The sequence below is a fragment of the Marmota monax genome, unplaced genomic scaffold (assembly GCF_021218885.2).
Source record: "Marmota monax isolate L192 unplaced genomic scaffold, Marmota_monax_Labrador192_F-V1.1 WCK01_AAM20220418_F8-fsc00072, whole genome shotgun sequence".
Taxonomy (NCBI): Eukaryota; Metazoa; Chordata; class Mammalia; order Rodentia; family Sciuridae; genus Marmota; species Marmota monax.
Genome location: NW_026692356.1, coordinates 3,634,755 through 3,659,694, shown reverse-complemented (window position 1 = coordinate 3,659,694; position 24,940 = coordinate 3,634,755). Strand labels below are relative to the sequence as shown.

General features: G+C 35.1%; 1 protein-coding gene across 2 annotated transcripts in view; it reads left to right on the top strand.

The window, feature by feature from the left end:
- The window catches only part of Sec61a2 (SEC61 translocon subunit alpha 2), a 30,278-nt gene extending 6,293 nt beyond the window's left edge, over positions 1–23,985 (top strand). The window contains exons 4-12 of one of the 2 annotated variants that reach the window (XM_046442312.2): positions 5,199–5,277; positions 10,473–10,604; positions 10,733–10,842; positions 15,416–15,569; positions 16,525–16,685; positions 17,178–17,375; positions 19,702–19,893; positions 20,563–20,639; positions 22,854–23,985. In XM_046442312.2, coding sequence (XP_046298268.1) covers positions 5,199–5,277; positions 10,473–10,604; positions 10,733–10,842; positions 15,416–15,569; positions 16,525–16,685; positions 17,178–17,375; positions 19,702–19,893; positions 20,563–20,639; positions 22,854–23,040 — 1,290 coding nt within the window. In that variant the 3' untranslated portion in view covers positions 23,041–23,985. Of the gene's footprint in view, positions 1–5,198; positions 5,278–10,472; positions 10,605–10,732; positions 10,843–15,415; positions 15,570–16,524; positions 16,686–17,177; positions 17,376–19,701; positions 19,894–20,562; positions 20,640–22,336; positions 22,592–22,853 lie in introns of those variants that run through there. The other variant, XM_046442313.2, reaches the window with a different exon arrangement.
- Positions 23,986–24,940: the final 955 nt, after the last annotated feature.

The following is a 24,940-nucleotide window of genomic DNA, read 5'->3' as shown; positions in this document are numbered from 1 at the left end:
ACCTCATATCCAAACCATAACACTGTTTTAATTACTGTAATTTCATAGGAAGTCTTGCAATCAGTTTGTAAAAGTTCCCCAACTTAGTTCTTTTTCAAAATTGTTTTGGCTATTTTGGGTCCCTCATATTTTCATATACCTTTTTTGGGGGGTTGGGTACTAGGTATTGAATTTAGGGACACTCAACCACTAAGTCACATTCCCAGCCCTATTTTGTATTTTATTTAGAGACAAGGTCTCACTGAATTGCTTAGTGCCTTGCTTTTGTTAAGGCTGGCTTTGAACTTGAGGTCCTCCTGCCTCAGCCTTCTGAGCCTCTGGGATTACAAGCATGTGCCACCATTCCTGGCTTTCAAATATGTTTTTTAAATTAGCTTTTCATTTTCTACAAGAAAGCTGCTGGGATTATGATTTGTATTGCTTTGAGTTTATAGGTTAATTTAAGAGAATTATCATCTTGATACTGAATCTTCTTCTTCTTTTTTTTTTTTTTCTTTTTCTTAAAATATCTTTTAGTTGTTGATGGACCTTTATTTTTTATTTATCTACATGTGGTGCTGAGGATCGAACCCAGTGCCTCACACATGCTAGGCAAGGGCTGTACCACTGAGCCACAACCCCAGCCCTGAATCTTCTTATTCAGAGGTCAACAGACTTATTTGTGAAATCCCAGAGAGCAAATGTTTTGGACTTTGCAGCCACAGAACCCAGGAAGAAAAAAACAACTCAAAGGAAAAAGTAACACTTCTCACTAGAAAAGAATGACGTTGGCACCATTGTGCATTCCTGTAATCACAGAAATACAGGAGACTGAGGCAGGGGGATTGTAAATTCAAGGCTAGCCTGGGCAACTTAGTGAGACTGTGTCTCAGAACTGGAAATGTAGCTTCAGTGGTAGAGCACCGTTGGTTCAGTATGCAGTACTCAAGACATTTCTCAGCACGGTTCTTTGTAATTGATTTATACATTTTATATTACTTTATTTTTTTGTGTTTACATAGTTGCTAAGATGTTTCTTTTTGTCTAATGCTTAGACAGATCTGCCCAGTGTGGGTGATTTCTTAATTCTCTTTCCAGTGAATCTCAAACAGCTTCAAGCTAGTTTTCTTCAGCTTAAGGAAGTGATGGGAAATGAGTTAAGCTAAGTGCATTAAATTCTACCAGGACTCTGCTTTCTTATTAAATTTTTGTTAACTATCTTGAGAGGATTCTCATCACCTGAGCTGAAAACTGTATTCCATTCCAAGCTCCAGGTAATTCCTGAGTTCCGGTTTAGGGCAGTCCTATAATCTTTAATTCCATACTACAAGATCAGCCACATTACTCACTTTTCTTTCATTCATTTTTTTTTTTCCCCAGCAGCTATTTTTACTTCCTCTTAACCAAAGGAGGGAACAAGATAAGGATATCTGTGTAGTTGGAATATTGGTGGGAATTCAGAGGATTCTATTAACTTCCCATTGTGATGGTTAGGAGTACCTTTGTACTGGATGCTCAGATGTCTGGTGTTTTCTCCTAACTATCACCAGTCCTTCAGATTTATAATCCTTTTTCTTGTTTGGATGCTGTCCAGATTCTTTTTGCTTTTTTGTTTCTCTTAGTTTTCTTTCATTCTTGTTATAATTTTAACTGTTTTTTAAAATGTGCTTTGTTATGTGCTAGAGGAGGAAATTTCTGTAATGTGATTGCAACTTTCCATCTTAACACAGATCTATCTTATTTGGTTTTCAGTTCCTAGTACCTTTGAAAATCCCTAATGCTTATTTTTTATTTTTTCACTTGATCAACTCATGTTTCCATTAGAGCGTGGACTGCTTTGTTTCTCCAAAATAGTATACTGTATTTTACCAAGTTTGTTATTAGACAAAATAAATGTAACAGTTTAATTGAGCATTAAAGGAATCATGTATCTGGTTGGCTTCACTCAACAGTGGAAGAAGTATAGAGAGCTCTGCTCCAGAGGCATGGGGAGTGAGCTCTTATAGGTTGAACGTGGAAGTAAAAAAATTACTTGATTGGCTATGGCTAGCTGTTTGCCTTATTTCTATATGGTCCAGTGGGTGGTCTCTATAGAACCAATGACTATTTGACTATGATTGGTTGATGCCTTGAATCCAAAATTAATCACAAGGAATGCCTTTAAATTCCGTTTCATTTTGCCTTCCTGAAGTTCCCAGTGTGGAAACACCCCTGGCTAACTGACCTCCTGCTTATATATTTTTTTTAACAAATTGAAACTGATTATATATGAAAAGTTTGGAACTCTTCAACTATGACATATTAATAGAAAATAGCTCTGTATTCTGCCCAACTGTTTTATATGATCCTGTAGCTTTGGAATTTATGGGGATATAAAATTAGAACCAAATTTAGTAATCCTAGTGACTACAGAAAAGACCATTGCTTAGGGGAAGTTGGTTGACTTTTTCTTGTTCAGTTTCCCACAAAGCAGCTAACCATGGAGGTAATGGGTACCTATTAAGGAATATAATTGGACCAACTAACTTCTTTACTATTTAGCATTATACTTTGATATAGACTGTCCTTATTCCTCATCCCTCACCTTAACTGAAAAGTTTTCTACAGCTACAGGGTATACATGAAATATCCATGCTTCACACTTCACTCATTTTGTTACCTAGATAATAAATTTGAACAGTAAAAAAGTCTAGTTTGTTTAGAATTGCTGGAACTGTGTGCAGTGGTACATGCCTATATTCCCAGCTACTCAGGAGGTTGAGGATCACTTGAGGCCATGAGTTTGAGGCCAGTAACATAGCAAAATCCTGGGTCAATAAATAAGTAAGCAAATAAGTAAAATTACTGGTAGCATCTTTTGAAACTTTTTAAAAAATCAAGTTTCATATAGAGAACTTTTTGAAATTAGCAATGTATTTTTCTTTGCCTGATCTTCTCGTGGATGAGAAGGGATATGACTAAAGGCTGTATTCTAAACATGAGTCACATGATAGGAAGCAATCTATAGTTCAGGTGTTTTGTTTTGTCCTGATTAAAAATTAATAAGTATCATAAAATAATTTGATAATTAAGGAAGAAAAATCGATATAATCCTACTAGCTAGAGGTAATCACTATTTGAATAAGGAAGAAAAGGTCAATATAATCCTACTCTCTAGAGATAATCACTATTTAAGATTTTTAAAAGCTACTCCTAGTTTTTTATTTTCTATATGTTTTTTATAGTGTTCAACTTTGTTTTGTTTTGGTGGCCCATACGGGGAGTGTTCATCTTTTTAAATAACTTTTTAATTTATACAGTTTTAAAAAAATTTATTAGTTCTTGATGGACTTTTATTTGTTATTTGTTTATATGGGGTGCTGAGAATTGAACCCAGTGCCTCACATATGCTAGGCAATCGCTCTACCACTGAGCCACAACCCCTGCCCTAATTTATATGGTTTGAATCTTTGTTTTTACTTGTTTATTTTTGCAGTGCTGGGACTTGAAGCCAGGTCTGGCACATGCTGAGCAATACCTTCTACCACTGAGCTATATTCCCAGCCCCTGTACTTTTGTTTTTGTAACAGAGTTTCTTAACAGTGGCACTTCTGAATTTTAGGCAGGATAATTGCTGTCAGGGGACGGCTTTCCTGTGTAGTGTAGAATTCTTGGCACCATTGCTGGCCTCTACCCACAGATGCTGTTAATATCACCTCTACCAAGTTATGACAACCAAAGATATCTCCAGACACTGCCAAATATCTCCTGGAAGGCAAGAGTAAACTAGTTTGAGAACTTTTTTTTTTTAGTTCCAGGGATTGAACCTAGGGGCGCTTAACCATTGAATCATATCCCCAGTCCTTAAAAAAAAAAAGTTTTTTTAGAGACAGGGTCTCACTGAGTTGCTTATGGCCTCACTAAGTTGCTGAGGCTTGCTTTGAATTCATGATCCTCTTGTCTTAGCCTCCCGAGCTGTTGGGATTACCGGTGTGTGCCACTGTGCCTGGCTTGAGAGCTGTTTTATATGTACTGTTATAAGTTCTTCCTCACGTTATTACAATTTCATAATTATAATTTTTAGCGACTATGTAATATTCCACTGTATGTGTAATCTTCAGTTTTATAACTATGAATGTGATCTTGGTTGATTAGTATAAAACTTTTGCAAAATTATTCTATGACTAGGCAGATATCATATCCTATAATCTGATGAGAGTAATTCTGTTCTTTTTGTACTAGGGATTGAACTCAGGGGCACTCGACTACTGAGCCACATCCCCATCCCTATTTTGTATTTTATTTAGAGACAGGGTCTCACTATATTGCTTAGCACCTTGCTGTTGCTGAAGCTGGCTTTGAACTCACGATCCTCCTGTCTCAGCCTCCTGAGCCTCTGGGATTATAGGCATGTGCCACCATGCCCAGCTGAGAGTATTTCTTTAAAAAAAAAATATTTATTTTTAAATTATAAGTGGACACAATATTTTATTTTAATATGGTGCTAAGGATCGAACCCAGTGCCTCATGCATGCTAGGCGAGTGTTCCACCTCTGAGCCACAATCCCAGCCCTGAGAGTATTTCTTTTTTTAAAATAGTAACAAAAAATATAACAAATTTTACCATCTTAGCCAATTTTAGGTGTGTAGTTTAATAGTGTTAATTATATTTGCATTGTTGCACATCGTCAGTATTGGCAGGTGTGTTTACTAGTGAAATGCACCCAACTAATAATTTTGACTGTTTTAAGACTCTTACCCTTAAAAATATGCTTGTTTTGTTACAGAACATAAGAGTAGTCTTTTTTAAAGATTCATTGCTGCCAGGCATGATGGCCCATACCTATAATCTCAGCTACTTGGGAGGCAGAAGCAGGAGGGTTATAAATTCTAGGCCAGCCTCACAATTTAGCAAGACCTTCTCTACCTAAAAAGAACTAGGGATGTAGCTCAGTACTTGTCTAGTAAGTGTGAGGCCCTGGTTCAATCTCCAGCACCACAAATAAAGTATTGCAAATATTAAGTGAATGCATTATAAATTAAATGCAAAGTTAATTTATATAATACATTTAAAAATTTATTTTTAGATATTGATGAACCTTTATTTTATTCATTTATTCATATGTGGTGCTGAGAATTGAACCCAGTGCCTCATACATGCTAGGCAAACGCTCTGCCACTGAGCCACAACCCTAGCCCTATAATACATTTTCATAAAATATTTTGTGCAATATTTTTAGATACCACTGTTTGGAATCATGTCATCAGATTCTGCAGATCCTTTCTACTGGATGAGAGTTATTCTTGCATCCAATAGAGGTATGTAGTTCTTTTCTTTTTATCACTAGATTACTAGTGACATCAACTAGTTATACACACATGCATTAACAATTATTTTTCAATGTTTATAGGGAGGGAGAGGATATGAGATCAGAAATTCATGTCTAGGAGAAGAAACCAACATGTAAATAGTGACACTACCATGTATTTGTTGTAACAAGAGAGAAATTTGTCTTTGGGTTTTTCACAGACTAGAAACCTCTGATCTGCAGTTTCAGAGAGGAGATAATGCATTTGAATTGGAGTTTAGTCTTTAGAACAGTAAGAGAAAGTCTGAACTAAAGCCCACAAGTATAAGACAGCATGATACAATCTGGGAAGTGGCGAGTGGTGGATGCTGGTCAGTGAGGCTAATGAGGTAGGGCCTGGATCATGAGATTTCTTGCATTTCAGGAATAATGATTGCTTGTATTTTTCTTTTAAAGCACTTGTTTAAGTAGCCAGTATGTGTGTTTCAGAATATAAAATTAATATTATTTTTTAAATAATACTAATAATTAATTATTATTTATTATTATTATAGTACTGAGGATTGAACCTGGGGCACTCTGCCACTGAACTATATATCCCCAATCCTTTTTATTTTTTATTTTAAGATAGGGCCTCACCAAATTGCCCAAACTGGCCTCAAACTTGTGATCCTCCTGCCTTAGCTTCTTGAGTCGCTGGGATTATAGACATGTGTCACCACACCCAGCCAGTTTATTTTTTTCTAAAAGCGCCATCTTTTTTTTGTTTAATTTTGGAGTACTGGAAATTTGCCTGTGGTCCTATGCATTCTAGGTGAGCACTCTGTCATTTAGTTATATCCCCAGCCTTTTAAAAATTTTGAGACAGGCTCTTGCTAAGTTGCCCCAGCTGACCTCAAACTTGGAGTCCTCCTGTCTCAACCTCCTGAGTAGCTGGGATGACAGGTGTGTGCCATTGTGCCTGGCTTAAATCCACTGACATTTATATACAGATTTATATGAAGCTAAAGATGAAAGTTGCACTTGTGATTGAGAGCTTGTGGGAAGTCGATAGGTTGGCGAATGTTAATCCAGACTTCTTTGTGTATTCTTTCATATATATAAATGTATATATGCTTCAAGTAAAAAATATGATACACTGTATGTTTTTACTTGCTTTATTTAATATCTCAGATGAGAGACTTCATTCAGTGGCCATGTACTATCCCATTATAAGGATAGGCTATGATTTATTTAATTATTTATTCAGTAATTATTTATTGAGTTTTTACTGTGTACCAAGCTTTGTGTTAGATGCTGAGGATAGAGAGTGAACAAGATGATGTCCCAGTTGTCAGAGTTTATATTTTCTATTTGGGGTTCTAGATTCTACATGAAGCATATTGGGGTGGGGACAGATGCTTTAGGATGATAACATTCGGACAGAGACCAGCACTAAGTGAGAGAAAAGTCCATGTGAATACTTACTAGGGAAGAGCAAGTACATAGGCTGTGAGGTGAGAGTTTGCTTGATGTGTTCAAAGAACATTGAAGGGGTCAGTGTAGCTTAAAAAGAAAGGTGGGGGAAGAACGGTAGGACAGGATATTGCAGATGTGTTTTGAGAATCAGATCATGAAGGGCTTGGAGACTAGTAAGGAGTGTGTTTTATGTGTTATAGGAAACGTTTGGGGTCTTTCATCATGCATTTAGTTTATTCTCCCCTCAGTTTTATATGATAAACAGTGCTACAGTGAAGGTTGTATATATGCTTCGGTAACTTTATTTATTTATTTGTTTGCAGTGTAGGGGGATCTAAATCAAGGCCTCATGCATGCTAACCAAGTGCTCTACTATTGAGCTATGCTGCTAGTTCTGTAACCCCCAAGGGTATTCAACCACAGAGCCACATCCAGCCCTTTTTACTTTTTTATTTTGAGACAGGGGTTCTTTCTTTCTTTTTTTAATATTTATTTTTTTTGTAGTTGAACACAATAACTTTTATTTATTTGGTGATGAGGATCGAACCCAGGGCCTTGCACATTCGAGGTGAGCGCTCTACCGCTGAGCCATAACGCCAGCCCCCCACAAGACAGGGTTTCTTAGGGCCTTGCTAAGTTGCTGAGCCTGGCTTTGAACTTGTGATCCTCCTGCTTCAGCCTCCCGAGCTCCTGGGATTATAGGCGTGCACCACCATGCCCAACATACCTGAAATGTTTTAATATAATTAATTTCTAGAAAGTTAAACTGTTTGGTCACAAGATACGTATGCTTAAATTATCACTAGATAAATTATCTTCCAGAAGGGTGGGACTGGGGATGTAGCTCAGTGGCAGAGCATTTTCTTAGCATGTGTGAGGCTCTGGGTTCATTCCCCAATACCACCACATTCCTGACCCACACAAAGGTTATATTATTTTATACTCTTATCAACAATATATGATAATTACCAATTCTCTTCTAGCAGTGGATATTATTAGAGTCTTAGTCTGTCAATCAGGTGAAAATTGTCATCAATTGTTTATATATTGGTGAACTTTGAACACTATTTTTGAATATTTGTATTTCTTCAGTGACTGAAATTTTCAGTAGTGTTTAAAAATTTTTTTGTTATAAATAATAGCAAATTACTGACTAGTTTAAATACCACAAATGGAGTTTATTGAAAGGATATGATTCTTTATTGAAATCCAAGAAGGTAAACTACTAAGCCAGGGTATCTTTTAGACCTCAGCATCAGGGACTTGAAAGGACTTGAAAGCCTTTTCCTCATGATTCAATTTCAGATTGTTTCCTGATTTTTTTTTTTTTTAGTTTTAGATAGACAATATTTATTTATTTTTATGTCATGCTAAGGATTGAACTCAGTGCCTCACACATGCTAGGCAAGTGCTCTACACTGAGCTACAATTCCAGCCCAGCTTCCTGATTCTTTATTTCCTAGTTCAGAATATCAAATTATTTATGGGAGGCTTGAACATCTTCGGGTAGTGTTTCAGGGTTAGTTCAAGGACAGTACAGTTTCCCTGCTGGGGTTCTGCTCCCATATTGTCAGTGTTTTCCTGAGAAAGCATCCTTGGGAGCAGCTATACAAGGTATCTGCTATTTTCTTTTCCTTTTTTTTTTTTTTTTTTAAACTGGGAATTGAACCCAGGGGTGCTTTACCACTGAAGTACATCTCCAACACTTTTTATTTTTTAATTTGAGACAGGGTCTCACTAAGTTGCTTAGGGCCTCACTAAATTTTTGAGGCTGGTCTTGAATTTGTGATCCTTCTACCTCAGTCTCCTGAGTGGGATTGCACTGTGCTCGGTATCCATTTCTTTTTAAAAATTGGTTTGTTCACTTTTTAATTGATTTGTTAGAGCACTTTGCATGTTAGAGATAGAAACTCATTGTCATATTTGTGTTTGAATATTTATCTTTTTTAGGGGGATACCGGAGGTTGAACTAAGGAGGACTTGACCACTGAGCCACATCCCCAGCCCTATTTTGTATTTTATTTAGACCCTGTCTGGTCTCACTGAGTTGCTTAGTACCTCGAAGTTGCTGAGGCTTCCTTTGAATTCCCAATCTTCCTGCCTCAGCCTCCAGAACCACTGGGATTATAGGCGTGTGCTACCGCACCTGGCTTGAATATTTTTCTTTTAACTGCATGGAGGTCTTCATAGTTGTATTTTGTAGCTTCCATCTTTTTCTTTCTCTCTCTCTCTCTCTTTTTTTTTTTTTTTTTTTTGTGATGCTGGGAATAGAACCAAGGGCCTCACACAGTTTAGGCAGTGCTCTACCACTGAACAACATCCCCAGCCCTTTCCACCTTTTTCAATATGGTTTCTAGGATTTTTTGTCATGGTTAACAAGGCCTTTTCTTTTCTGTATTATGAGCATACTTACTTGTATTTCCTCTGGTTCTTTTGTTGTTTATCTTTTGTATTTAAGTTTTCCATATATCCAGCATTTATTTTGATACAGGTAATGAGGTAAGGAATCTAGGTTTAATTGTTGGTAAATGACCAGTCATTTGCCCAGGTCTTTTTATCTTTCTTTTCTCTTCTGATTTAAAGTGCCATATTTCCTGTGTGAGATTTTCATAAAAGCTTGATTTAGTCTCTTTCTAGGATAGATCTATTTGATAGTTTTATATAAATTTTGGTGATTCGACTTGAAAAGCAGACTCTCTCTTTCTCTAAGCCTTTAACAATAAAAAGTCTTTATCTTTGTTGGGGTAGCTGATAAGACATCAAGAATTCTCCCCTAAAATACATTAAATTAAAAAAATCTTCTTTCAATAGAATGTTTTTTCATATTACAGGATACTTTTTGGCATTTATGAAAGCCAGGATTTAAGAGAGTGATGTGACAGAGTGGCCCATGAAAGCCTAAGTTGTGAACATGTGAATTACTTATTCTGCATAACTCCCTGCACAGTTAGCATATTTAGTTTTATTAATTTTCACTATAAATGCAATACATATTTTTTGTAAAGAAAAGATTTAGAAGTATAAGAGAAAATCATTCATAATCCCACTGAGATGAAGAGAAACAATAAATATCTAAATGATCAGATTAAAATAAAAAGTTAATTTACCACTTAAATGCACTCAAACCATACTTAACTATTTTCTAATTTTTTTCTAACCACTATTATATCATGAACATTATTTATGTCACTAAATATTCTGCATGGTTTAGGTTACTTCCTAGGTAATTTTAAATTTTACCTTAGAAGAGTTACAAAATATTCTTCAGTATCATCTTTTATTAACTTAGTGTGTAATTTTTGGGCTTGTTAGGCAGTTTTTGTTTTGCATTATAAAAAAAGCTTTAAGTTTTAAAAGTAATTATTTGGACAGAAATCTTAGGATTTTTTTGTTTTGTTTTTAAATTTGAATTTCTTTTTTCTTAATTGGTGGTGATGACCACACTTTTACCACTTAATTATGGTCCTGGCCCTTGGAAGATTTCTTTTTAAAAAGGATTTCTTCAACATTTTAAATTTAGAATTTATAGAAATAAACATTCTTTTGGTACTATAGTAATTTTTTTATTCAATGCAGTGTTGTGTTAATAAATGAGAGCTTTTTTTTTTAGCAATTAATATTTAATGAATGAAAATTTGCTTGCTAACACTTAAATATGTGTCACTAGAAATGCCATTTAGGACTTGGTGGCTTCTAAATTAATCTGTGTTGTATATAGTAAAAATTGTTTACTCTTTTCCCTTATAGGAACTTTAATGGAGTTGGGTATCTCCCCAATTGTAACATCTGGTTTGATTATGCAGTTGTTAGCTGGAGCCAAAATCATTGAAGTGGGAGATACACCCAAAGATAGAGCTCTATTCAATGGAGCCCAGAAACGTGAGCATTAATACAATTAAAGAGCCTTTTCCAAATTTGGGAATGATTGGGGCAAAGATATTTTCTGTAATCTTTTTTTTTTTGTCTTTGTTGTAAGCCTATAATCCTTTTCCCCCAATTTTTGTCAGTATTTGGTATGATCATTACCATTGGGCAAGCCATTGTGTATGTCATGACCGGAATGTACGGAGACCCTGCGGAAATGGGTGCTGGGATCTGTCTCCTTATCATTATTCAGGTAAGAAATCTTACATTTTCCTATGCAGAAAATAAGGCAGTTTAATTCCATTTTTTTTATTAGTTTAATTCCTTTTTTTCTTTTCTAACAATTCTTTAGCAATTGTTATATTCATGTCCTTTTAAATTGTTTTATTTTATTATAATATTTTGATTTCTGAAGTGATGTGTATAAATTGGGAGATGTAAAAATTAAAATTTATTCTAACAACCTTATAGTTGTACAGTATTTTAAAGAACTATCGATCACCTGAATTGCATTGATTCTGAGATATACATCTTTCACATTTGATGTCTCTACAATCAGGATGTTTTCCTATAGTGGCTTGTAATTGCTATCAGCCAGGTGGCAGTCACAGAAGTTGTCATTTCAGTGCATGAGTGTCTGCTTGGATATAGCTGCTCAGATTGTCATTACATCAGTTGGTTATGCACACTGTTGATATAATAAGTGTTCAGGTTAAATTGCTGTCTAAAGTGTCTTAAATATTTTTTAATTTATTGTTAAAACAATTTTGAATATAGAAAGGCACAGAAAAAACAAGATAGATGATAAAAATTTAAAATACCTATTTTTAATAAGAATATAAAGATTCTTTGTTATAAGATATTGTGCCATAGATTAATTGGCAGTATTGTCTTTGTTGGCACACAAAATAATGGTGTTTAAAATAACAATTTCTTATTTTATATATTTATTTATTTTTTGGCAGTTTCTTAGTGTTAATGAAATACTGTAAATAGACACATACCTATATTATATGAGTTTTTTTTTTAAGGACAATTTTAAATGGAATTTTTAAAAAGCCCACATAATTATCAGTGTACTAAGTATCCTAAAGTTTGATGTAAAGTTTAGAAGATATTTCTCTGTTGAACAATGTTTAAGAGTCACTTGGAGAAATTACCCAAGAATAGATTGTACTTAAGTTACAGAATAGTATTGTGTTTTGAAAAGAAGTTTGCTTAAGTTATTTAATAGTGAGTAGTATCGTGTCCTGGTTTTCTTGGAAATGCATCATCCTGGTCACTCTATGAAATTAGAATATAGAAAATTTTTTCTTAGGATTCAAAAGATTGAGCTGAGAAGAACATTTTAAAATAGTCCTAAACACCATTTGGGGTGTGTGTGTGTGTGTGTGTGTGTGTGTGTTATATATGGAGAAGTAGGACTATCTCCAGACTGGCATGGTTGAGTGTTCTTTTTTTAATAAGAAACCTTACATAGGAAGCAAATCATAATAAGTAAGATTGTTTTAGTAAGTATGATTCAGAACAAGGAGTTAAATTGTTTATTTATTGGCATCATTAACAATAGAGATAGCTTTTCTAATGAGATAGAACTATTTGATCTTTTGATGAGGTTAGGAATTTTTAATGGATTATTGGGTTTTTGGTAGCTTTCTAGCCCCAGTGTGTTTTCACTTGATATAAGATACATTTTCTTAGAAAATAATATTTATTTCTCCATTTATCAATCACTTTTACATGACAAAATTGGAATAACAATCGGAATTGTAAGACAAAAATGAAATGGATGGGGAGCGAAGATACCCTGGTGACTGGATTTTAACATACAGTGCTTAGGATCTTTTTATATACTGATGGCATTGTTGAGGATACTAATAGGCCATTTGTTGCCTTATTTTATAGTGTTGGGGATCAAACACAGGAACTCATACATGTAGCTCATTGGTAGATGAGCCCTCTACCAATGAGCTACATGTATAGCCCATCTTTTTTGTTGTTGTTGTTGTTCTGGAGATTGTGTCCAGGAGGGCTCTATAGTTGAGCTATAACTCCAGCCCTTTATGTTTTTTATTTTGAGACAGGATTTTGCTAAGTTGCTCAGAGCCTTTCTAAATTTCTAAGGCTAGCCTCAAATTTGCAGTCTTCCTGCCTCAGCCTCTGAGTTTCTGGTAACCCATAGTTTAAGATAACCCTGATTTTTTTGGTCGGGGGAGGAGGGTTATACCCAGGATCTAGGGCCTCAAGAATGCTAAGCATGTATTCTATCATTGAACCATACCCTCAGCCCAAAAGAACCCTGATTAAAACAAACAACAAACAACAATAACAAAACATTGAGAACTGGCATCTAGCTCTCAGAATATTATTCATTATTTCTCTAGTACCTTCCTAAGGATATATTTGGAATCCTAAGTGACCTTAGGTGAACAACTCTGGGTTAGTTAGATAAAGATTGACTTTTTATAGAGTCAACTATGGATTTAAATTTATATAAAATGGAGTTAAACTATTTTGATATTTATTTTCAGTATTCACAAATATAAAAATTGTTATATTTTAAAAATGAAACAAGTGTATATGTACTAATTTCTTCAAGTAAATTCTGGTATAAAAATGTTTGTGTTATGGTTAACTCTTCTAGTATTAATGTACAAAGAAATATGTCATGTTTGATTATAGGTGGGCAGTGATACATTTGTGTCTTTTCAAGGCATTGCTAACATTGAAAATATGTGGATACACTGAAGAGCTATGATTGGACATCAGTGTTTTCACCTAGAAACATAGGTTTTGAAAACTGCTTGCATGCTTTTATGGAAGGTATTTCTCATCTTAATTTGTCTTGTCTTATTCACATGGCCAGTGTTTTTCTATTAATGGGTTTTGAAATCTAAGTAGTGGGACTTGATTAAGATCTTTAAAACACAAGTAGAAAATATTAATGTGCATGGCATGTAGTAAAGGTAAGTATATTTTGTACGAAGTGGGGTGTGTGTGTGTGTGTGGTTTGGAAATGTGAAGTGGTACTTTTACACTCCCTCCATATGTTCATAATGTACATAGATGTACATTCTACATGTAAATGCAGCTACTCTTCTATTTTTACAGTGCTAGTCATGGAGATACTGCTGTTTCTTCCTGATTTGGTTCCTTTTTCAAAGGCATGCCTGATTTTTAGCTTCTTTATTCTTATTCCCTTAATTATAAAAACCGTTTCTCAGATTTCTTCATCATTTCATTTTCCCACTAGAAATACTTGAGTCTGATTGATGAACCACTCTGTAGTCTGACTGACACTGTTCCAACATAGGGGGTCTGGAGAATTACGGTTGTTCCAGAGCTGCCCTGTGACTTTGGACAGGTCGTTTATCAGAGCGCATGATAATGCAGTCTGGTTGCTTGACAGTTTGTGGACAGCTAGTATTCCCTGCGTGGAGATGGGTTTCTGTATCTGTGCTTGAAGTCTTCACTCATTACATAATTGCTGTCAAAGCAAAATCTAGTACTAACTCCTCACGTCTTTCTTATTTTGTCAAAATGTCAGACTTGGTTTTCAAACAGTATAGGGTGATCTCTCGTAGAAGTTTTGAGAATTGTACCCTTTTCCAGTTAATTGAAAGTTAAACTAAAAGACCTTAGGTAGAAAAGTTAGGCTTTGTACAACCACTGAAATAGTAGTTAAGGAAAAAACATTGTATAAGGTAAGCATGCTTAAATGGTATACTGTAGTGAGTTTGATCTCTCTTCTGACAGGTGATCTTAGACAAAGTGAGTAGATAATGAAATGAGTGGCTTCAGAGCTGGGAAGAATTGAAGTGACTTCCTCACTTCTGTAGGGGGTTCTCTTTAAAGTATCAGTGGTAGAGCACTTGTCTAGCATGTGTGAGACTTTGGGTTAGATGCCCACCACTGCCAAAAAAAAAAAAAAAAAGTGTTGGGGGCGACCTGTGTGAAATTGGGGGCATAGAAGCATATTTTCCTTCCCCTCTTGATTAGGTTATTCAAGTCGGGAAGGAGTCATATGACTGAGGAGGTCACTTGCAAGGCTATGGATTGTTTTTAATTGATGCATGCTTTTACAGAAATGTCTTCTCCAAGAAGAAAGTTAAGAATGTTCAATATCACAAAATTAAAGTTAGTATGCTTTCATTTTTTAAAAAAAAATTATGAGCTTAAATACCTGGCAGATTTTTAACTGTCTTCAGTTTACATCCAATCCTTGTCCCTCATAAGAATAGGATGTGTTTTTACATTGATTATAACCTGTGTACATAAATTAATGTGTGCTTTACTTTTTGACTTATTCTAGACATATGTAGTACTTGTAATATGTAAAATATTATATACATACTACTTTTTGAGAAGTATCAACATAGTCTTCATACTTATTCTTAAATGGAAACTGTAAAATTGCATCTTGGTATTATTCTATAATTCTTTCAGCCTTTTACTTACTTGGGAGGTATTTGAGATGTTTTTAGCTTCTTACTGTCAAATTCTATATATCTGTGATCATATTTGTTCTATTGTGCTTTTTCAAATAGGCCCTGGTTAAACATTATAAGAGAAACTATTCAGATATTATAAATATACTTTAAAAGTTGAAATGTCTGCTTTATAATGTAATAATATTTCTGATCCTCTGATTTTCAGAACTGACTTTGACTAAAACTAAAGCAGGTCAAAAACTCCCAATAGTGATACTGCAACAATTAGGTTTGATAATTGAAAATGCCAGTACTTTGAAATAGTCCATGGTGTTCATCTCCCCTCTTTCTTGAGTTTATTCTTGCTTCCGCTTACATGCATTTCTTTCCCCACAGTTGTTTGTTGCTGGTTTGATTGTGCTGCTGTTAGATGAGCTGCTACAGAAGGGTTACGGCTTGGGTTCTGGTATTTCCCTCTTTATTGCCACCAACATCTGTGAAACCATTGTCTGGAAGGCCTTTAGTCCCACTACCATTAACACTGGCAGAGGTACATTGCACAGTGACTGCAACTGCACGAGTTTTGCTGGATGTGTGCTGGACATGAGTCCATAATGTAGAAATACATGCCTGTAGCCATTCTGGTTTGCTGCCCCAGGAGACAACAAATGCTATTTGTTCAAAACTTGATAAGCAGAGATGTGTAGAGTCTGCAATAGTACTTCACAAAGAATGATAACTATGTATTAGCCTCTGCTCATTTAAAATTTCAGTGATTGCAAACAGATCTTAAAAATGTTGTTTGTTGATCTTAATCCATTGCTGCAAAAGTCACTTGTCTGACCGACTGCAGTATTCCTAAAGGGATGAAAAGTGGGTCAGGATTTCTGAAGCAAAAAAGACTGTCTCTTACCGTATCTTCAGGGAGCACTTATACTTTTGCTTTTCCTCTAATTGGCTTTGTAATAGCATCTAAGTTTTGAAAGATTCCATTCTGTTTTTCCCCTTTACCCCTCTCCATTTTTCTCAGTTGTCATCCTGTCTAACCGATTAACATCAAACTCTGATGCCAGCCTTAAGAAAATATCAATAATGGTTTATTAATGTTACAATAAACTTAAAAGCGAGCTTGATAGTCACCTTATATCCTTTGATTCTGACATTTCTGTTCTGCTTTGCTGCTTTTCTATTTTTCCTAAAAATATTCCTTTCCTTTCCCTAAAGTATAAAGGGGAGGCAAATCTTCATTAATGAAATATTTTCTTTGGTAGAATCCTACTTTGGATATTTTCATAAAGAATAGTCTCTTGAGAAAACTTCAGATTTATACAAAAAGATAGATTTGCCTCAGTGATCTAAATGTGTTTAGAATCTGCACACATGACGCTATTATTGTAAAGCAAAAGTGGTGAATTCCTTTGACTGGAGTTTCAGGTTATTTGTTTTGACCTTTGAGACAGTTTTGGAAAAGACCTGTACAGTTTGTTTCTGTCTTGATTTCTCAGGTACTGAGTTTGAGGGTGCAGTCATAGCTCTGTTTCATTTGTTGGCAACCAGGACAGACAAAGTCCGAGCTTTAAGGGAAGCTTTTTACCGGCAGAACTTGCCCAATCTTATGAACCTCATTGCTACAGTTTTCGTGTTTGCTGTTGTAATATATTTTCAGGTAAGTAAAATCTTTTCACTGAAGTAAATGGGATGTGAATTCTTATTTTGCTCTCAAATTCCATTTGAAATGCTGGTGTCTAACCTGCCAGTGTTTCAAGATCTAAGTCAAGCAAATAATTCTATTCTTTACCCAGTAGTCTGAAGCTGTAAAATATTGGTGTTTATGAAACAGAAGAGAAAGTTGGTGTATGAAAAGGGGAGCTTTTTGGTTTGCATTATCTTTTTATGCCCCCTTCTATTACTTGTGTTCTTTTCTTTTTTCTTTTAAAGAGAGAGTGAGAGAGGGGGAGAGAGAGAGAGAATTTTTAATATTTATTTATTTTTAGTTATCGGCAGACACAACATCTTTGTTTGTATGTGGTGCTGAGGATCGAACCCGGGCCGCACGCATGCCAGGCGAGCGCGCTACCACTTGAGCCACATCCCCAGCCCTCTTTTCTTGATATGTACAGTTCAGTTCTTCTTACTTACTCTTCATTTCATTTTTTAGGGATTTCGTGTTGACTTGCCCATTAAGTCGGCCCGGTATCGAGGACAGTACAGTAGCTATCCCATCAAGCTCTTCTACACCTCGAACATTCCCATTATTCTTCAGTCTGCTCTGGTTTCAAATCTGTATGTTATTTCCCAGATGCTGTCTGTTCGATTTAGTGGCAACTTTTTAGTAAATTTACTAGGACAGTGGGCTGTGAGTATTTCATTTATTTATATTAAGTATTATAATTTAATACAATTTTCATTTCATGGATCTATTTTTAACTGAATGAGACAGACATTAAAGCAGTTGCTATAACATTTTCAGATTAATTTGCCTATAACAGAGTTTATTTATCTAGAATTGGTAAGTGTTGTAAAACTAAGATGGACCAAGTATTTTTTACTATTTACTGTCTAGGAAGCATTTTCATATATCATTTGAATGACCTTTTAGTCTGAAATCACGATTGCTTTCATGAAAAGTGATTTCTTGTTTTGTAGTCTTATTCCTATATTATCTGTAGCAATTTTTTTATTTGATAAAATTTGCAGATAACATATGGGATACTAGAATCATTCTTTCCTATTTTCCCTCTATTTTTCATGGCCTGAATGGCAGTAAACTAGCTTGTGATTAACTGGGCTGGAAATCAGCATGTAATTAACAAAACTAACAAGAGTTAGAAAAAGAATCCATTAAATTCTGACTTGACTTTTATAGATCCTCTTTATAATAACTTCTTCTAAAGCAGCCCAGCCATGTTTCTTTTGAGGTATGAGTTTCTATTAGTGGTGAAATTTTGATTTGTTTAAACTTCTATCATCTGACAAAGGAATATTTCCTTCTTAAAATTATAAGATTAAAACAAAACAAAACAAAACAAAAAACAACCAACTAAAAATACTTAAAAACAAAAATCAAAAAGCCTTAACTTCTTATATTCTTTTGTGGAGTATATAATTCTAGGATTTGCATTCTGCTAAAACCAGTATTTTAAAATACTCATTCTTGTAATATGGTGCTTATTCTGAGTATTTATTTTAATATGCTGTCTTTTGCACTATAACTTGAGGTAACATCTTTCTGCTTTTATTGAGAGTAATTTAAAAAACTTAGCAGAAAAGACAGTTAATTTAGAATGTTAGTTGAAGGGAATAGGATTCGTTTTATTCATAATACTCCTTTTCTATTCATTTAACAGAAATTTAATTACATTTTGTATTCTGGCAATTATAACTAGGAGAAGGGGATGAAGAGGAGAAAAAGGAGGATGTAGTCCCTCCCTTATTCGTTCAGCAATAGTTATTACCATGATAGGAATTTCATAGCAATAAATGTACTGAGGTGTTGGCTCTGTATATATAGTGTTGTGATCTTGAGTAAGATTCTTTTTAATGTGAGAATTATTGGTAAATTGAATTGGCCTGAAAACAGTGCTTTCAATCTGGGATTTGTGATTCTATAGCACAGTAAATTTTTTGAAAATTTTAAATTCAGGAGCCAGATATTTTAATCATTACAGACCCAAATTGTTTTCCTACCCTTCTGACCTATGATGTCAATATGAGCAAATACATGCTATTCTCATTTTTATTACTATAAAAACCCATTATTATAACTATTTATGAAAATATTATTTTTTTCAACATTTAAAAAAAATTATTTTGTTTGGTACTGGGGATTGAACCCAGGTCCTCACACATGCTAGGCAAGTACTCTACCACTGAGATATATCCGCAGCCCCTAAAAAGACTATTTCTTATAATTATAAAACATAAGAAGTTTAGGCAATGAGCTGTTTTTTTTTGGTCTGTATTTTGATTGTATTATTAATACTTGTAATAATCATTAAAGACCTTTAGTTGGATACTCTTACATATTTCAGAAAATTTGAGGTTCTGAATGTAAGAGATTAATTGTGATCATATTCCTATATTCAGAAAGGTTTTGAAAAAAAAGATTTTGTAAGATATAATTTAAATTTACAAAAAGTTACTCTTCTGTTAATATATTCAAAATGCATTGTACATAATTGATGCTATACAATTTTAAAAAAGTGAAGTAATAGATGCAAAACTTAACTCCTGGGCTGGGGTTGTGGCTCAGTGGTAGAGCGCTTGCCTAGCCTGTGTGAGGCACTGGGTTCTATCCTCAGCTCCACATAAAAACGAACAAATAAACAAAGGTTTAAAAAAAAACTAAAACAAAGCAAAATAAAACTTAACTCCCGTAGTTATACAGAATCATTGGCTCTAGGCACTTTAAACTTAAAACACTATAATAATATTTGAGAAATTTGAAATTCATAAAACTGTATTCCAACCTATAACCCCAGATATACAGGAGGCTTATGTGCTCACCCTAGCCCAGGAGTTTGGGACCAATCTGGGCAACATATCAAATGTCTGAGGGTGAAGCTCAGTGGTAGAGTACTTGGAATGTACCAGGCCATGGGTTCTGTCCCTACCCCCCCAAAAGAAAAAAATATTCTTGATCAGTCAGATTGGACATGTGTCCTTTTTATTCTTGTTTGTAGGATGTCAGTGGGGGAGGACCTGCTCGTTCTTACCCAGTTGGCGGCCTCTGTTACTATCTTTCTCCTCCTGAGTCCATGGGTGCCATATTTGAGGACCCTGTCCATGTGGTTGTTTATATCATTTTCATGTTGGGATCCTGTGCATTCTTTTCTAAGACATGGATAGAAGTGTCTGGTTCCTCAGCCAAAGATGTAAGTATTTGGTTTATTTGAAATAATTATTTTTTTAGGTGTGAAACTAGTAATAGACATACTCTTTCTTTTGTAATTTATACTTATATTTTGTTCATACATTCTTTAATGAGGCAATATTATCCCCAACAGGCAAGAAATTGGTTCCTGCAAGGTGAAAAATCCTTAATATAATGTTTTTTCTTCCTCCAAAACTCAACCCTACCTAACAAAATCTTTTCCTTAGTAAATTCAGTTTCTCTTTAGGGAGGTGATAATGAGAAAAATAAAAGGTTGAGAAACACTGGTTTAGGGTATGATTAACATGTAGTTGGCAGCATTGAGGCCTCAGTTTTATTCAGGTTTTATGGGTATGATACAAATCTAACTTCAAGGTTCTTGCATTGTACTTTTTAGTGTGTGGAAAGCACTTCACACAGAAATGATAGCAAACAGTGAGCTGTTAAGACTTTGGAGATAGTGGTGCACAACTATAATTCCAGCTACTCAGAATACTGAGGCATGAGGATCCCAGTTTGAGGCTAGCCTGGGCAGTGAGGCCCTGTCTCAAAATAAAATTTTAAAGGGCTGGGGGCGTAGTTCAGTGATACAATACCTCTGGGTTTAATACTTATAGTATGAGAAAAAGAAGTTTGATTTAAAAAACATTTTTTTTTTCTTTTCTTGCAGGTAGCTAAACAGCTAAAAGAACAGCAAATGGTAATGAGGGGTCACAGAGATACCTCTATGGTTCATGAGCTTAACAGGTAAGCAAGCCTGTTAGAGTCAGTCCTTCATAGGAGTGGGTGCATTTCTATCTTTCATCACTGATTGTTATCACTTTATCTGTTCAAATGCATATCAAAAAGTAGATGTCCTCTACATCACACAAGAGAACACAAATTTAACACAAAACATAAATTGTTCTCCATATTAAAACTGACCCCTAAGCAAAGTATTTTAATTGAAATTATGTTCAGTCCAGTGTGAAAATGATATAGATCAGTATTCATCATTGTTGGCTGGCTGGACATAAAATCTCCAGGAGGCTTTTATAAAGTACTACTTTCCCACCTTCAGAAACAGTGATTTATTTTGTCATTGGGTGTTTGTTAACAGATTTATTGGACAATAATTCACATAATGTGTGATGTACTTATTTGAAGTATAGGGTTTTTAATTTAGAACAATATTACGATCTAATTTTTCATCCCTCAACTATTATTCTTCATTCACTAATCCACTAGTCTTCATTCTGACTCCCTCACTCCCCTCACCCCTTGCAACTACTTTTCACTTTCTATCTCTATAGATGTATCTATTTTGTATATTCTGTATAATTTTTCATATAAATATGTACTCTTATGAATGATTTCTTTCACTTTGCCTGTTCATCCATGTTGTAGTATCATTACTTTATTCCTTTTTTCTTGAATAATATTCCATTGTATATGCTATTCTCATTTTTATTACTATAAAAACCCATTATTATCCATTCATTGGCTGATAGAAATTTGGGTTGTTTCCACTTTTGGTCTATTATGAATAATGCTGTTGCAAACATACTTGTACAGGTTTTTTGTGGATGTACATTTTCATTAGTCTAAGAGGGGAAGTGTTGGGTCATATAGTAACAGGTTAATATACTGAGGAGCTTCTAAACTGCTTCCTAGAGTGGCTGCAACAGTCTCCTGTAGTGGATGAGGTTCCATATGCTGCACGTCTCACCAGCACTAGCTCTTAATGTTTTGAGTTTTGTTTTCCTAATGTGTGTGGAGAGGTGTTTCATTGTGGTTTTGATTTTCCATATGACCAATGATGTTGCACATCTTTTCAAGTATTTATTGGCTATTTATGCTGTTTCTTCTTTGAAGAAATATTTGTTCAGATCCCTTGCTCATTTTTAATTGGGTTGTCTTTTTGTTAGTTTTAAGAATTGGGTTTGGATTTTTATTTTTTTAATACAATTGTCAGATATTTCAAATATTTTCTTCCATTCTGTTGGTTATTTTTTCACTTTCTCTTTTTGGTACTGTGGGTTAAATCCAGAGCTGATTTACCACTGAGCTAGGACTCCAGTCCTTTTAAATTTTGAGACGGGGTCTCGCTAGGTTGCTAAGACTGGCCTCGAACTTTCAATCCTCCTGCCTCAGGGTCGACGTCAAAGGAGTGAGCCACTATGCCTGGCTATTCATTTTCTTGATGATGATCTTTGATGCACAAGTTTTTAATTTTGATGAAACCCAAGTTTATTTTGTTTTTGATGCTTTTGGTGAAGTAACTAAAAAAGCATTGCCAAACTCAAGTTGTACTCCTGTTTTCTCCTAGAAGTTTCAGCTTCTCTGTGTAGATCTGGGATGCACTTTTGAGTTCATTTTGTGTTGTGTGATGGGTGTCCAGTTGTTCCAGCACGACTTATTGAAAAGGCACTAGTGTTTTCATGTGAACTTTTTATTTGTTTCAGCACGCTCTGGTGGAGTGCTGTAGTGAACCTCTAGCGTCAGGAACTGCCATCATTCTGCCATTCTGTTTTTCATCTCCTGTATCCCCCAGATCTCCCCACCCTTATTTTAAATAAAAACCCATTGTTTAAAAACAATCTTCCTCATAATTCCAATGTCAACTAAGGTTGAATCACTGTTGAAGAGGATCTTCAAAATTTTGTTCCATTTGTTGACATGTTTACTTGTTTAAAAAGATTAAATATTTAATGCTTAAATCTCAGCCAAGGATTCTGATCTTCTGTCCTAAAAATTACATATTGCCTTTTTTGGCTATTAGCCTTTTTCTTTAAATACGGGAGTCAAGTCATTGCCTTAATCACAATTTCTCATCAGCGTGTCGTCCATTATGTACAACCCATCAATGCTATACTCTTCCCATTTGATTAATTTGTATTTCTTTAGAGAATCAACCTTGCCATCTTATTTGTCACGTCTTACATTCTGCTCCACTGCCTGACTAAGGGTTTTGTCTTCTAGGTATATCCCCACTGCAGCTGCATTTGGTGGCTTGTGCATTGGCGCCCTGTCGGTGTTAGCTGACTTCCTTGGGGCCATTGGATCTGGCACTGGAATTCTACTTGCAGTCACAATTATTTATCAGTATTTTGAAATATTTGTTAAGGAACAGGCTGAAGTTGGTGGGATGGGTGCTTTGTTTTTCTAAATGTTCAAATATTTCTTTTTGTGTGTGTGAAAGGGAAAACATTTTGACACGTTGTTTTTGTCAAATAATGCTGGTTCCCCTTTTCCCCCCTCAGTTTCTTGTTTTCAAGTGCTAATAGTCCCATTTCTGAAATGGGCACAGAGCTAAGCCTGTGTGCAGCATTAGTACCAGCTGCCTTAAAACTGAAGTTTACATTATTCGTTAAAAAGTGTACATCTAGTGTTGCCTGTAATGCTGGAAACCAATGCATCTACCTTGCTGTGTCAAATCATGACAGTGAGATGGTGACATGGATTAGTTTTGCACACAACATTCAAAACACTTAATATTCCCCCCTTGTTTAAAAATAAATGTAGTTCAAATTGCCACTTTCCAGTATTTTTGAGCTTATCTGATGAGTTCTGGAACATTTATATCTAATCTATATTTTAGATAATTACTTTTTATACTTTTTTAATTCATAGTATCCATGTTCCTTCCCTCCTCCCTCTCCATCCCTATCCCCATCTTTTATTTGTTCCTTACCAAAGCAGCCACTTAGCCCACATGAGCAAAATCAAGCATTGACAGTATTTCTGTTGCCAGAAACAATTGCTTCTGATTACTCTTCCTGTTTTTCATTCCTCCTTTCCTCCCAGGGACAGCATATACTGTGCTGTTTGACTGTATTGGCTATGCCTTCTAATTCCAGCCAGTCACTTGAGAATACTCTTTCAAGATGATATGCCCCAATTCTTTTCTTTTTTTTTAAATCCCTAAAGCAAAGATCTAATTCTCAAGCAAAGTCTGTAGTTCAGTGGGGGTGAACAATGAGTAATTCATGCTAGGAATTTAAGTCTGTTGTTGTACTTATAGCAGCAACATGAGTGTAAACAGTAGACAATAAACTTTTATTTAATAAAACTGTTTCAGTTGTGTTGGAAAAATAAAGGAATCTGATTTTCAGTGTTCTCCAAGATTATTTGTATAGGTTCACTGTATTTACATCAAGCCCATTCTGAGATGCCTGTTGAAAGAGGACAAATGTAATATACACTTTAATGTTTAATCTGAAATTATTGTGTCTCTTTTTGAATTTGTAGTTCTTTATAAATCACTTTATATATATTTTAGTTGTAGTTGGTTGGACACAATACCTTTATTTATTTTTATATGGTGCTGAGGATTGAACCCAGTGCCTTGCACCTGCTAGGTGAGTGCTCTACTGCTGAGCCACAATCCAGGCCCTGTTAAATCACTTTTTAAGTTCAGGCAACTAAAACAGTGCTGACCAGCAAAAACACCCAGACTGCAGTATTCAAACTCTGACTTAATCTCCAAGGCACAACCTTTTGATGTTCACAGATAATGTGAACAGCACTAGGGATGGTTCTAGGAGTTAGCTGTTGCTTCTAAGTGACTCTTGGGAAGAAAGAAAGGCCAGATAGAGGTTACAAGCCTCACTTCTTAAATATCACTCCTATAGGAGTGGCTTTGGAAGAATTGTTCTGTGCTGGAGTCTATCTCTGCCTTGTCTCTTCTTGATTTCAAAGGAGGAGAGTAATTTTGGAAATGATAGGAAACGTCCTTTGGAGAATCATGATACCCATGATTTTAAAAAAGATTTTAACTAAAGAGGCATAGGAAAAAGTTACTGTTGTAGCAAGGAGATGGAGCTAAGTCTTCACACTTAGAAGGACAGTAAACTTGATTTATAAAATTCTAGAGTCCTGTAATTCTGTCCATCCTTCAGTCTAGATAAAGATATGTATGAGGGCTGGGGCTGTATTCAGTGGTAGAGTGCTTGCCTCACATGCGTGAGGCACTGGGTTTGATTCTCTGCACCACATTAAAAAAATAAAGATGTTGTGTCCATCTACAACTAAAAGAAGGACATGTATGAGCAGCTTTTATATATATC